The sequence below is a fragment of the Coregonus clupeaformis genome, unplaced genomic scaffold, assembly GCF_020615455.1.
Source record: "Coregonus clupeaformis isolate EN_2021a unplaced genomic scaffold, ASM2061545v1 scaf0165, whole genome shotgun sequence".
Lineage (NCBI taxonomy): Eukaryota > Metazoa > Chordata > Actinopteri > Salmoniformes > Salmonidae > Coregonus > Coregonus clupeaformis.
The window spans coordinates 573,296-588,273 of NW_025533620.1; the positions used below are offsets into that span (position 1 = coordinate 573,296).

A 14,978-nucleotide genomic window follows, 5' to 3' on the forward strand; every position below is an offset into this window, starting at 1 on the left:
AGACGTACACACAGAACCTTCCCTACAGATCTTTGTTAAGAACTCCATTCTTTCACCCTCCTCTTCTCTGAGCCGTTGAAACTTTATCTCGGATGTATAGCTCGGTTCTTTTTAATCAAATCTCTTTTATTTTCGAAGGAAAACAAGCCTCCCTCTTTTCCTCCTCTCTTCCAACCTCCTATAAAGAGCAGAGCAACAAAGCCCTCAGTTTCTTAGCAAACAAACTAATAACCCTCTACCCATCATGCCTTTCTCCAGCAGGAAATACGCTGTGTCAACATTATCAGGCCGGGCGGTGAGATAACCTCTGGTGAGATGGGCGACAGGGCTATTATTTGGGAAAACACAGAAGCCAGGCTTCAATTAAACCCCTGGGGCTACAGCCCTGAAAGGGCCTCTCAGCCACACACACCACTCTGACCAATAGCACACCACAGTCCAGTCACTCAGACCTGCTACTGCAGCACAGAGATCATGATCTCCAAGTATAGAGAGGAAGTCTGTATTCAACTCCATTCCCAATAGAACAACTGTCATGGCTGACGGCCCACCAAATCTGCACTATTGCCAGAATGCCTATATAAGACAGCTGGCGGCTGTCCACATTGGACTTACCTGAGGCATTCTTCAGGTAGCCGTTGGAGTCCACAGTAGTGTAGCTGACGTATGGTCCAGGCTGGTTCACACCAAATGGCTGCAAGGTCAAACACACACAGCATTAGAGTAGAACACACATATTAGTGATTACTGAAAAAACAGATCTCCCACCATGTAATTCTCAACACAGACACCCAAGTCTGACACCGACATCTGTCCAACTTCCATGACTCGCCTCAGAGGTTTTGGCTGTGTGTACAGAGCATGTGCAAACCATCCCTGACCTTTCTGAAGCCAAGGGGGATCTGGGCACAAACCCCCAGCAGCTCTGGGAAGCTCTGCTCTGAGTCCTCTGGGTGAAATAAAGCACAGGTCTAAGCCCTGGCTGGCTGGGTCCCAGCAGACAGAGGACAGGCTACAGTGAGCCTGACATAGCAGCCAGCTCCATCACATCCTCTGCATTATTCAGTCCTCCCCACTGCTCCTGGTAATCCCTCAAAATGGTAATGAACAGCACAATGTGGCGAATCGGAGATGAATTTTTTAACGGATCGAGGAAAATGAAAATGTTCCCCCAAACGTGAATTAGGCCTATGCTATGTAGCTTTCTCTGTATCTTCAAGGGAGGACTGGGGAAAGTTTAGGCCTGAACAGAACGATCATAAATGAAGTTACGTCACCTTATGATTTAGAGCCTAGAGTAATCTTCTGGATGGGTTACCATAGATACAGTCACCGATGCAGTACAACCTCTGAGCAGATTTTGAAAGGTCCTTCTCATTTTGGTAGCCATTTAAAGATATGTACTGAATTTATTCAAAAAAAGGACAACTGATTTTATTCTCAAATTGTTGCACTCCAAAGCCACATAAATGGTAGACCTCATGATACACAAGTTATCACTAAAATGGCTTGGAATGAAATCCACTGCCCTAACAGACTATAGTGTAGCCCTGTACTGAATCAAGGCTGCTTGGTAAAGTGCATTCACAATTCTTGACCCACCCAACCGTTTCTCTGGGTTTCCTGTCTGAGAGAGTCCTGACCTCTGTGACCTTCATCAGCTCTACAGTGTACTGTGTAGGGCTGGGAATTGCCAGGGACCTCACGACATGATATTATCACGATACTTTGGTGCTGATAAGATACACTGAGTGTACAAAACATGAGGAACACCTGCTCTTTGTATGACAGACTGACCAGGTGAATCCAGGTCAAAGCTATGATCCCTTATTGATGTCACCTGTTAAATCCACTTCAATCAGTGTAGATGAATGGGAGGAGACAGGTTAAACAAGGATTTTTAAGGCTTGAGACAATTGAGACATGTATTGTGCATGTGTGCCATTCAGAGGGTGAATGGGCAAGACAAAATATTGAAGTGGCTTTGAACGGGGTATGGTAGTAGGTGCCAGGTTTGAGTGTGTCAAGAACGGCAACGCTGTTGGATTTTTCACGCTCAACAGTTTCCCATGTGTATCAAGAACGGTCCACCACCCAAAGGACATTCAGCCAACTTGACACAACTATGGGAAGCACTGGAGTCAACATGAGCCAGCATCCATGTGGAACACATTGACACCTTGTAGAGGGGGTGCAACTCTATATTAGGAAGGTGTTCCTAATGTTTTGTACACTCAGCACATGTATTGCGATTCTCACGATTCTCACAATTCTATATGTACAGTGAGGAAAAAAAGTATTTAGTCAGCCACCAATTGTGCAAGTTCTCCCACTTAAAAAGATGAGAGAGGCCTGTAATTTTCATCATAGGTACACGTCAACTATGAAAATCCAGAAAATCACATTGTAGGATTTTTAATGAATTTATTTGCAAATTATAGTGGAAAATAAGTATTTGGTCAATAACAAAAGTTTGTCAATACTTTGTTATATACCCTTTGTTGGCAATGACACAGGTCAAACGTTTTCTGTAAGTCTTCACAAGGTTTTCACACACTGTTGCAGGTATTTTGGCCCATTCTTCCATGCAGATCTCCTCTAGAGCAGTGATGTTTTGGGGCTGTCGCTGGGCAACACGGACTTTCAACTCCCTCCAAAGATTTTCTATGGGGTTGAGATCTGGAGACTGGCTAGGCCACTCCAGGACCTTGAAATGCTTCTTACGAAGCCACTCCTTCGTTGCCCGGGCGGTGTGTTTGGGATCATTGTCATGCTGAAAGACCCAGCCACGTTTCATCTTCAATGCCCTTGCTGATGGAAGGAGGTTTTCACTCAAAATCTCACGATACATGGCCCCATTCATTCTTTCCTTTACACGGATCAGTCGTCCTGGTCCCTTTGCAGAAAAAACAGCCCCAAAGCATGATGTTTCCACCCCCATGCTTCACAGTAGGTATGGTGTTCTTTGGATGCAACTCAGCATTCTTTGTCCTCCAAACACGACGAGTTGAGTTTTTACCAAAAAGTTATATTTTGGTTTCATCTGACCATATGACATTCTCCCAATCCTCTTCTGGATCATCCAAATGCACTCTAGCAAACTTCAGACGGGCCTGGACATGTACTGGCTTAAGCAGGGGGACATGTCTGGCACTGCAGGATTTGAGTCCCTGGCGGCGTAGTGTGTTACTGATGGTAGGCTTTGTTACTTTAGTCCCAGCTCTCTGCAGGTCATTCACTAGGTCCCCCCGTGTGGTTCTGGGATTTTTGCTCACCGTTCTTGTGATCATTTTGACCCCACGGGGTGAGATCTTGCGTGGAGCCCCAGATCGAGGGAGATTATCAGTGGTCTTGTATGTCTTCCATTTCCTAATAATTGCTCCCACAGTTGATTTCTTCAAACCAAGCTGCTTACCTATTGCAGATTCAGTCTTCCCAGCCTGGTGCAGGTCTACAATTTTGTTTCTGGTGTCCTTTGACAGCTCTTTGGTCTTGGCCATAGTGGAGTTTGGAGTGTGACTGTTTGAGGTTGTGGACAGGTGTCTTTTATACTGATAACAAGTTCAAACAGGTGCCATTAATACAGGTAACGAGTGGAGGACAGAGGAGCCTCTTAAAGAAGAAGTTACAGGTCTGTGAGAGCCAGAAATCTTGTTTGTTTGTAGGTGACCAAATACTTATTTTCCACCATAATTTGCAAATAAATTCGTAAAAAATCCTACAATGTGATTTTCTGGATTTTTTTTCTCAATTTGTCTGTCATAGTTGACGTGTACCTATGATGAAAATTACAGGCCTCTCTCATCTTTTTAAGTGGGAGAACTTGCACAATTGGTGGATGACAAATACTTTTTTTCCCCACTGTATTGCGATTCGATAATGTGATAATTTTGCTATTGGATGTTCAAACATATTGCTCACCATATGTCTGCTGGAGAAAACAAGTTTTGATTCAGGCATGGAAATAAGTGCTGAAAACAAATTGGCTCCCTATTTCAAATCAAATCAAATTGTATTGGTCACATGCGCCGAATACAACAGGTGCAGACATTACAGTGAAATGCTTACTTACAGCCCTTAACCAACAGTGCATTTATTTTTAACAAAAAAAGTAAAAATAAAACAACAACAAAAAAAGTGTTGAGAAAAAAAGATCAGAAGTAAAATAAAATAACAGTAGGGAGGCTATATATACAGGGGGGTACCGGTGCAGAGTCAATGTGCGGGTGCACCGGCTAGTTGAGATAGTTGAAGTAATATGTACATGTGGGTAGAGTTGAAGTGACTATGCATAAATAATTAACAGAGTAGCAGCAGCGTAAAAAGGATGGGGTGGGGGGGCATGCAAATAGTCCGGGTAGCCATGATTAGCTGTTCAGGAGTCTTATGGCTTGGGGGTAGAAGCTGTTGAGAAGTCTTTTGGACCTAGACTTGGCACTCCGGTACCGCTTGCCGTGCGGTAGCAGGGAGAACAGTCTATGACTAGGGTGGCTGGAGTCTTTGACAATTTTGAGGGCCTTCCTCTGACACCGCCTGGTATAGAGGTCCTGGATGGCAGGAAGCTTGGCCCCAGTGATGTACTGGGCCTTACGCACTACCCTCTGTAGTGCCTTGCGGTCGGAGGCCAAGCAGTTGCCATACCAGGCGGTGATGCAACCAGTCAGGATGCTCTCGATGGTGCAGCTGTAGAATTTTTTGAGGATCTGAGGACCCATGCCAAATCTTTTCAGTCTCCTGAGGGGGAATAGGCTTTGTCGTGCCCTCTTCACGACTGTCTTGGTGTGTTTGGACCATGATAGTTTGTTGGTGATGTGGACACCAAGGAACTTGAAGCTCTCAACCTGTTCCACTACAGCCCCGTCGATGAGAATGGGGGCGTGCTCAGTCCTCTTTTTTTTCCTGTAGTCCACAATCATCTCCTTTGTCTTGGTCACGTTGAGGGAGAGGTTGTTGTCCTGGCACCACACGGCCAGGTCTCTGACCTCCTCCCTATAGGCTGTCTCATCGTTGTCGGTGATCAGGCCTACCACTGTTGTGTCGTCGGCAAACTTAATGATGGTGTTGGAGTCGTGCCTGGCCATGCAGTCATGGGTGAACAGAGAGTACAGGAGGGGACTGAGCACACACCCCTGAGGGGGCCCCCCGTGTTGAGGATCAGTGTGGCAGATGTGTTGTTACCTACCCTTACCACCTGGGGGCGGCCCGTCAGGAAGTCCAGGATCCAGTTGCAGAGGGAGGTGTTTAGTCCCAGGATGCTTAGCTTAGTGATGAGCTTAGAGGGCACTATGGTGTTGAATGCTGAGCTGTAGTCAATGAATAGCATTCTCACGTAGGTGTTCCTCTTGTCCAGGTGGGAAAGGGCAGTGTGGAGTGCAATAGAGATTGCATCATCTGTGGATCTGTTGGGGCGGTATGCAAATTGGAGTGGGTCTAGGGTTTCTGGGATAATGCTGTTGATGTGAGCCATGACCAGCCTTTCAAAGCACTTCATGGCTACAGACGTCAGTGCTGCGGGTCGGTAGTCATTTAGGCAGGTTATCTTAGAGTCCTTGGGCACGGGGACTATGGTGGTCTGCTTGAAACATGTTGGTATTACAGACTCAGTCAGGGACATGTTGAAAATTTCAGTGAAGACACTTGCCAGTTGGTCAGCACATGCTCGGAGTACACGTCCTGGTAATCCGTCTGGCCCTGCGGCCTTGTGAATGTTGACCTGCTTAAAAGTCTTACTCACATCGGCTACGGAGAGCGTGATCACATAGTCATCCGGAACAGCTGGTGCTCTCATGCATGCTTCAGTGTTGCTTGCCTCGAAGCGAGCATAGAAGTGGTTTAGCTCGTCTGGTAGGCTTGTGTCACTGGGCAGCTCGCAGCTGTGCTTCCCTTTGTAGTCTGTAATAGTTTTCAAGCCCTGCCACATCCGACGAGCGTCAGAGCCAGTGTAGTACGATTCAATCTTACCCCTGTATTGACTCTTTGCCTGTTTGATGGTTCGTCGGAGGGCATAGCGGGATTTCTTATAAGCGTCCGGGTTAGAGTCCCGTTCCTTGAAAGCGGCAGCTCTACCCTTTAGCTCAGTGCGGATGTTTCCTGTAATCCATGGCTTCTGATTGGGGTATGTAATAATAATAATAATAATAATAATAATAATAATAATAATAATAATAATAATATAATATAATAATAATATAATAATATATATGTACGTACGGTCACTGTGGGGACGACATCATCGATGCACTTATTGATGAAGCCAGTGACTGATGTGGTGTACTCCTCAATGCTGTCTGAAGAATCCCGGAACATGTTCCAGTCTGTGCTAGCAAAACAGTCCTGTAGCTTAGCATCTGCGTCATCTGACCACTTTTTTATTAACCGAGTCACTGGTGCTTCCTGCTTTAGTTTTTGCTTTTAAGCAGGAATCAGGAGGATAGAGTTATGGTCAGATTTGCCAAATGGAGGGCGAGGGAGAGCTTTGTATGCGTCTCTGTGTGTGGAGTAAAGGTGGTCTAGAGTTTTTTTTCCTCTGGTTGCACATTTAACATGCTGGTATAAATTAGGTAGAACGTATTTAAGTTTCCCTGCATTAAAGTCCCCGGCCAGAACATGGAGAACAAGCTAAGAAGGAAACATACTGGAGTTCTGGTTCAAGTACAGCCAACTAGCGCAAAAATAATATTGCGATATTGTCAAAACCATACATCGTCAAAAATAATATTCCGATATGTAACTATCTATTTTTTCACCCATCACCAGTACTGTGGGGAGACGATTCTCTCAGCATGCCGCAGGGTGGGGCTCTGCGGAGCGGGAAATGACTGAGTGGTCATATGGAGGCTGTATTATCTCTTCATTATGGGCCGATGACACCTAATGAAGAGAGCTTTCTGTCTGCCTAGGCTCTGTTTTAACAGCCTAATGAAAAGCTATAGCAGCCTATTGGAGTGTGCAGCTAGGCTCCCACACAGACAGACCCTCCCACACAGTACTGTACTATACATGGTCTGTAGTTTCATCAGACTGAACAGTTGTACTGTACTGGGATTGGAAATTGAACAAAAGTTCTGTGGTAACTAAAGGGAAAGGAGGTGGATAGTGATAGAGGCCGAGACAATAGGTGGGAAGACAGACAGACAGACAGACAGAAGAGGGTTAGAGTGATAGATGTGAGGGACTTAAGGAGGAGGTGAGCAGTGAAAACAGCTCAAAGCTCCAGACATGGGCTCGATCAATCACCCGGCTGAGTCAGGCAATGGGGGGTGAGTGTGAGCGGACACACAGTGGAGAGGCAAACAACCCAAACAAAAACATTACGACAGGACCAGCACCAAGCCTGTCTGTCACTAGCTCTGGGGATGAGGGACTATCACATTTTACATTTACATTTCAGTCATTTAGCAGATGCTCTTACAGGACCAAGATGGCCTGAATGACAAGTTACAAGATAAGCCTTTTCACTTTCTCAAAATATTTCTATAAATTGTATCTTTCAATTTCAATACCTCCACTGTATCTCTTTGGCTATCTTTTTCATTGTGTTATAATGCACACACATGCACAGAAACACTAGTCTTACCTTGACGTTTCCCGGGCAGTCGTTAGAACAGAGTCCACTGAGCACTGAGGAGGAGAAAAGGAAGATCGATTAGCTAGCAACAGGGACTTTATTTGTCCTACACAATCCCAAACAGTGTGGGAGTTGTCTGTGACTAACAACACGGCTAAATGAGTTAGATACTGTATGGTTAATGACGTCATCCCTGTTGGAAAACCCAGACTTGGTATACTTAAGATAGACCTGCAGTGCATATATTGTTTTACTGTGGATGCTTATTAATGGGGAAGCTAAACAAATGCACTCATTGCATATAAGTGCGAGAGAGGAAATAAGTGCGAGAGAGAAAAAAAAGAAAAGTAATTGGAAGTAAAATGAACACAGAAAATAAATGTGCTCACTAATAAGCTGCAGGGGAAGTATATAAGTATTTGTGTGCATATGGAGCAGCAAGAACAAAATCCTGAATTCTTAATCAGCAATGAGAGGAATTAATATATTAGCATACTAATTGGCTGGCGCTGGTGATTTGTACATTGAAGTTGAGCTGCTGAATACTGCTTTAATTAAGATCTCCCATCATGCATCCTGTGTACTGCTGCACACTGACTGACTGACTGACTGCACTCCTTAATGCAGATAAACAAACAACCCCATTCAAAGTAAACACATGAATGTCCTTCCTCTTTAGAGCTACTAGGCCTAGTCTCAGAGAGACCGACCGTCACTGTTGGACCGTGTAGCCTACTGTACGGAACTGAAGGACGTGTCTGACATTGGAATGAGATGAGGCCCTTTGACCTCCACGTGGAGCCATTCGTTGAGTTCGGGGGTTATACCTCTGTGGTCGATGGGATCGATACTGCCCATGTTGAAAGGTACATGTGCTGCTGCTGATTTCATCGGTTACAGCCCTAATCAAGACATGAGAATGCAGATATCTATCTGATCAAACACTGACCTGGGCCCGGTTTCCCAAAAGCATCTTAAGGCTAAGTTCATTGTTAGAACCATTGAGCTCAATTGTTTTAACGATGAACTTAGCCTTAAGATGCTTTTGGGAAACCGGGCCCTGGGATCAGGTCTAACACCTGTCAACAGTGTGCAGAGGACAGAGCAGATCAATAGATCATAAAATGTTGGGCCTTTACACCCAGAAGGGTGTTTCTGTCTGCTAGGGTTGAACTAATCTCATATAGCTAAAGCTACCTTCTCCAAATTCATTTTGATTTCTGGAAAAAATACAAACAACTTAACTTGTATTACTATTCTCACCAAGTTCCCAGAGCGCCAAGTTAATTCCAATCCACACTGACCCATGGCGTTGAGGTTGGATTAGAAACCCTTCTCTTTCCAATGGATCATAACAAAGACGTGATCCCTAGTCACTAGTGGAGCCATTATGAACAGCAGCTAGTGCAACACCTTCTCTGGCTTGTTTAAAGGACTATGGGGACTGTGAGCATGTCGTGTCGTGTCGTAAATTGGTTAGTAGAATGGGTAAATCCAATCAATGGCGCTGACATAGAGACTCCATAAAGTGCCTGACGCAGGCAGTGATGCGTGGCTCAGGGACAGAGACAGACGGGAAGTCAGTGACTGTGCCTCGCCGCTGTCCTTCACGACTCACTGGCCCTGCTACTACTGCTCAGGATGTGGATGCTTCTCTGTGTGCTTGGATAGACAACTCTCCCTCTCTGACTCTCACAGAGCAACCCCCCTGCCTTCTAAGAACCCAGTCTTTATTTACAGCTCTCGCTTTTTCTCTTCTGTTGTCATTCATTAAACTCGTATGCAACAGGTACCAAGTAAGGGTCACATATGGACCTTGGACCGATAACACAGTAAGTATTCAGGGTTTATCCAGAAATCCACAACTGTGCACAACTCTACTCTGTTGGATAGAGCTACAGTGGGGGAAAAATGTATTTAGTCAGCCACCAATTGTGCAAGTTCTCCCACTTAAAAAGATGAGAGAGGCCTGTAATTTTCATCATAGGTACACGTCAACTATGACAGACAAATTGAGAAAAAAAATCCAGAAAATCACATTGTAGGATTTTTTATGAATTTATTTGCAAATTATGGTGGAAAATAAGTATCTGGTCACCTACAAACAAGCAAGATATCTGGCTCTCACAGACCTGTAACTTCTTCTTTAAGAGGCTCCTCTTTCCTCCACTCGTTACCTGTATTAATGGCACCTGTTTGAACTTGTTATCAGTATAAAAGACACCTGTCCACAACCTCAAACAGTCACACTCCAAACTCCACTATGGCCAAGACCAAAGAGCTGTCAAAGGACACCAGAAACAAAATTGTAGACCTGCACCAGGCTGGGAAGACTGAATCTGCAATAGGTAAGCAGCTTGGTTTGAAGAAATCAACTGTGGGAGCAATTATTAGGAAATGGAAGACATACAAGACCACTGATAATCTCCCTCGATCTGGGGCTCCACGCAAGATCTCACCCCGTGGGGTCAAAATGATCACAAGAACGGTGAGCAAAAATCCCAGAACCACAGGGGGGACCTAGTGAATGACCTGCAGAGAGCTGGGACCAAAGTAACAAAGCCTACCATCAGTAACACACTACGCCGCCAGGGACTCAAATCCTGCAGTGCCAGACGTGTCCCCCTGCTTAAGCCAGTACATGTCCAGGCCCGTCTGAAGTTTGCTAGAGTGCATTTGGATGATCCAGAAGAGGATTGGGAGAATGTCATATGGTCAGATGAAACCAAAATATAACTTTTTGGTAAAAACTCAACTCGTCGTGTTTGGAGGACAAAGAATGCTGAGTTGCATCCAAAGAACACCATACCTACTGTGAAGCATGGGGGTGGAAACATCATGCTTTGGGGCCGTTTTTCTGCAAAGGGACCAGGACGACTGATCCGTGTAAAGGAAAGAATGAATGGGGCCATGTATCGTGAGATTTTGATTGAAAACCTCCTTCCATCAGCAAGGGCATTGAAGATGAAACGTGGCTGGGTCTTTCAGCATGACAATGACCCCAAACACAGCAACGAAGGAGTGGCTTCGTAAGAAGCATTTCAAGGTCCTGGAGTGGCCTAGCCAGTCTTCAGATCTCAACCCCATAGAAAATCTTTGGAGGGAGTTGAAAGTCCGTGTTGCCCAGCGACAGCCCCAAAACATCACTGCTCTAGAGGAGATCTGCATGGAGGAATGGGCCAAAATACCAGCAACAGTGTGTGAAAACCTTGTGAAGACTTACAGAAAACTTTTGACCTGTGTCATTGCCAACAAAGGGTATATAACAAAGTATTGAGAAACTTTTGTTATTGACCAAATACTTATTTTCCACCATAATTTGCAAATAAATTCATTAAAAATTTTACAATGTGATTTTCTGGATTTTATTTTCTCATTTTGTCTGTCATAGTTGACGTGTACCTATGATGAAAATTACAGGCCTCTCTCATCTTTTTAAGTGGGAGAACTTGCACAATTGGTGGCTGACTAAATACTTTTTTCCCCCACTCTATTTGTCAGAGGGAGCTGCGACAAGGGTGATTTCAATGCTGACGGCAGCTCCCCAGCAGGACTTGTCCACTGAGGTGGAGGATGAAATGGACTGTCAGTGTATTCTGCCTGTGTATGTCTGGGCCTGTCTACTAGTGTGTGTGTGTGTTCTTTGTGTGTACAGATGTAGGATCTTAATTTGATCCAGTTTGCTCCAGCAGGAAAATAATCCTACAGCAACAGGAAATGTGAATTATTATGTGGATTATAATTAATGGACATTTTTGTAGGGGTTGATACATTTTCCGTGGAAATTACAAACTTTAGAAGCCTTTTTAAAACTAAAATACACTACGTTTGCATTTAAACATTAAAGACCTGTTAAAAAATGTAATTTTATTTTTGTGGATTCAGCTAATAATGTGCTTCTTTAATGCCAGGGCTTAGTGCAAGAGCTTCATATAGCCTATAGTAGAGATAATGCAGACTTTTGTTAATCCACTGCACACTATGACCTCTTCATGAGGGCTTTACAGAATAGCCAATAGACATTCACTGAGGCATTTGGCGAGACGGCTTTGGGGTTTGTTCCTTTAATGTCTATGCATGCGAGAGACCATGCAGCAGAATGAGAACTTAGCTATCTCAGTTGCTGGCTGTCGCCATTAGTTAGGTGGGATTTCTTGTGGTGTTAGGATTTATGTCATACTGCGATCATGCTGTAATGTTTTAGGAGGTGGCATGTACTTTGCCGCCAGGGCGGTGCATGGGCTGTAGACAGAGCACACATATCAGACAGATGGGTTGATAAGGGACTGAGTGTCCGGTTCATCGTTCCGCCTCATTGAGCAGCACACCAGCATGGCTTGGAGGAAATAACATAATGCGGGCGCGCACCACACACACACACACACACACACACACACACACACACACACACACACACACACACACACACACACACACACACACAGGTGAGGCCAGATGTCTGAGCCATCTCTGACATCTTAATGAGAGCTGTGGGAGATGCCCTCTCTCTGTTCTTGGCTGCATCAGTTTCACCTGAAATCAGACAGTACCATCATTCAGGGCTGCATGGTGCTGCTGATGTGCTCTGAATGAGACTCTGTTCCAGGACTATAGAGCGGAGCTAACAGTACAGCAGGGTACTGTAGTGTACATGCATGGGAGCCTATAGCTGAACTGGGTTGACAACTGCCTTCCCAGGCCTAACTACTGTCAAAGCATGTTCAAATCCTCCACCAGTCCAGTCCAGTCCCTCCAGATCCTACCCCGGAGACGCTGTCTGACGGCTCTCACATTTAAATCGCCTCCGTATCATCATCATAAAAAGAGATAAAACCATAGGGAACCATGGAAACCAAGCCAACGTCACAAGAAAAGAAGAGCCATTCCAAGCTGTGGGCTGGCTGCCTCTTGACAGGGGGAAGCCACATGTCATGTCACCACACCACGCCAGCAGCTACAAATGCAATCAATGAGCAGTCTTACACTGACAGCTGAGCACTCCGAGATGTTGCTTTCTTTTTCCTCAGGCCTAATCTGGGCCGGCGTTGACCATAGGCTTCACGTCTGCCAGACAGGGAGTGACACACAATTACAATGACATTTTAGTCATTTAGCAGACTCTCTTCTCCAGAGCGATTTACAGGAGCAATTAGGGTTAAGTGCCTTGCTCAAGGGCACATTGGCAGATGTTTTACCTAGTCGGCACGGGGATTTGAATCAGCGACCTTTCGGTTTCTGGCCCAACGCACTTAACTGCTAGGCTACCTGCCGCCACACACACAATACACACACAATCATAAAGCATGCACGCACACACACATGCACACACACACAGTCATTCTACCCGCTTCCACTTGTATTTTACTATTACTCGTCTTCCGGATGACCACCTGCTCATAGCGGAGTAATCCACGAAGGAAGTGTGTGCGTGTGTGTGCGCGTGTGCATGATGTCAATCACCTCCCAGACGGATTTGAAGTCTAGTTATCTGTCATGTCAGACTGATCTAATGGTAAGTCATAGTCATACATCGCCTGCCTCTCTGACATCATTCAACTACCTTTGTTTGAGGCTTATTTGAAGGACGAGCTTTAGCTGTCAATCATCTGCAGGCTGCAGATGTGAAATGAAATATTCCATCTGTACTCCCAGAGATGCATTATATATGAGGGTGGTGGAGTAGTCAGAAGACCTTTAAGACCAAAATGAATGGATGACTACTGGACATTGGAGAAAAGTTTCCTTCTGCAAAATGGTAACCCTGGAAATACTTTCAAAGTTGTGTCAGATTGAGGGCTATTGTAAAACTGGAGAGAGGAAATACAATAATCGATAGTTCTATCCTATATCCTTGGTGTGCGTCCTATGTGAGTTTCATTCTGTATACTTTAATTCACCACGCAATATTACACACCAAACGCAGAAACAACCAATAAACCAGCAGAAAAACCTCCAGAAATATGGACTCATATCTTCAAATTCCAAAAGAGAGTGGAGAGCAATGTCTCTGAAAGCTCCCTCATCTGTTGAGCTGAATTGAAATGTGAGTGAGGGCAGTTACTTCCTGACCGACAGCTTGGCAGAGGCGGAGAGAAAAGGGAGAGGAGGATGTGTACTGGACTGATCAAAGCCTGCAGATGTTCCTCAATGTAGCGAATCTGCATCCTAACTAGAGAGGAGGAGAACGTAATCAGCTCACATAGTTCTGTCTGTATGTCACTCACACACACAGATATAGACCTGCATGTAGACACACACACCATCTCTGTTACCCTTTTCTAACATTTCTACTTTGACTCTCAATATCTCATTATTTGTATTAATCCTCAGGTATATCATGGGGATTTGACTGCTGAACTAGGCTAGTTCACTGAAGTAAACACTTGTAACATTGTAGGACCAGTGTCACACTACCTAATTCTTCAGTAAAAACAGAGTAATTACACATCTTTGACTTTCTGAGATAGACGGTTCCTGGTCTCCCCTAACGGCTGGGTATCATCTTCCCTTGGCCCCTGTGCGACGCCCAGCGACCTGATCCATCTCAGCTACCTGATTAATTATCCTAATTGAAGGGCCAGTTTGAGTTAACACTGGCCTCAATGAGACAGTAATTAGAGCCAGTTTTATAGGCCAGGAGTCATCAACCTTTTCTTGCCCAGGGACCCCCTCCCAGGCAAACCAGCAACCCAGGTACCCCCATCATACGTTAGCCCCCCAAAAAAGTTTCACGTCTTGTCATCAGGTGAATGATAATTGCAAAGGAGAAGTAATCAACATTTTAATATGAATAGATTTGGTAGATATTTTTTCATTATTTTGACCTCCCCACATTGTAATTGGAAGAGAAGAAAGGTAACTCCAAACACATCTTCACTAAGAGCAGTTATTTATCTGGTTAAACAAAGTTTAGCCATATGTTGGCAAACATGTATGTCCATGTCAAGAAAGCTTACCAGCAGCCAGCGGCACTGGTAGCCTATTCACCGGTGCTTTTTCAAAGCCTATGTCAGATAATCCAGTGAGTGTAATTGGCTCCAATGAGTGTAATTTGCTCAATATTACGAGTTGAGAAATGAAGTTGACATCATTAGAAATAAAATATTATCCTCTTCTCTACTGTAGGAATGTAATAAAACATTTGTTAATTATGTTGTTGCTAGCGATATTCATAAAAACTATGAAATAAAGTACAAATATATATTTTCGCGGATCCCCTGCAGTACCTCAGCAGACCCCCGGTTGAATACCCCTGTTATAGGCAAATAAAAGAGCGCCAATGGAGTCAAAAGCATGGCATATCAGTCGGACTCTGCAGTGAGCAGCAGAGCACCGGCCCGTTGACCATAATAGCACCAGAGCCTCAGGAACCAGAGGCGGGCGCCGTTTGAGGATGAGTTTAAAAAGATCA

At 44.7% G+C, this 14,978-nt stretch overlaps 1 protein-coding gene across 1 annotated transcript in view; it reads right to left on the reverse strand.

Annotated features, from left to right (window-relative positions):
* Positions 1 to 14,978, reverse strand: part of LOC121582322 (T-cell immunomodulatory protein-like) — a gene marked incomplete at its 5' end in the record, with an annotated part of 81,925 nt that overhangs the window by 33,076 nt on the left and 33,871 nt on the right. Inside the window, 2 exon segments of the mRNA XM_045213882.1 lie at positions 616 to 694; positions 7,577 to 7,620. Coding sequence (XP_045069817.1) covers positions 616 to 694; positions 7,577 to 7,620 — 123 coding nt within the window.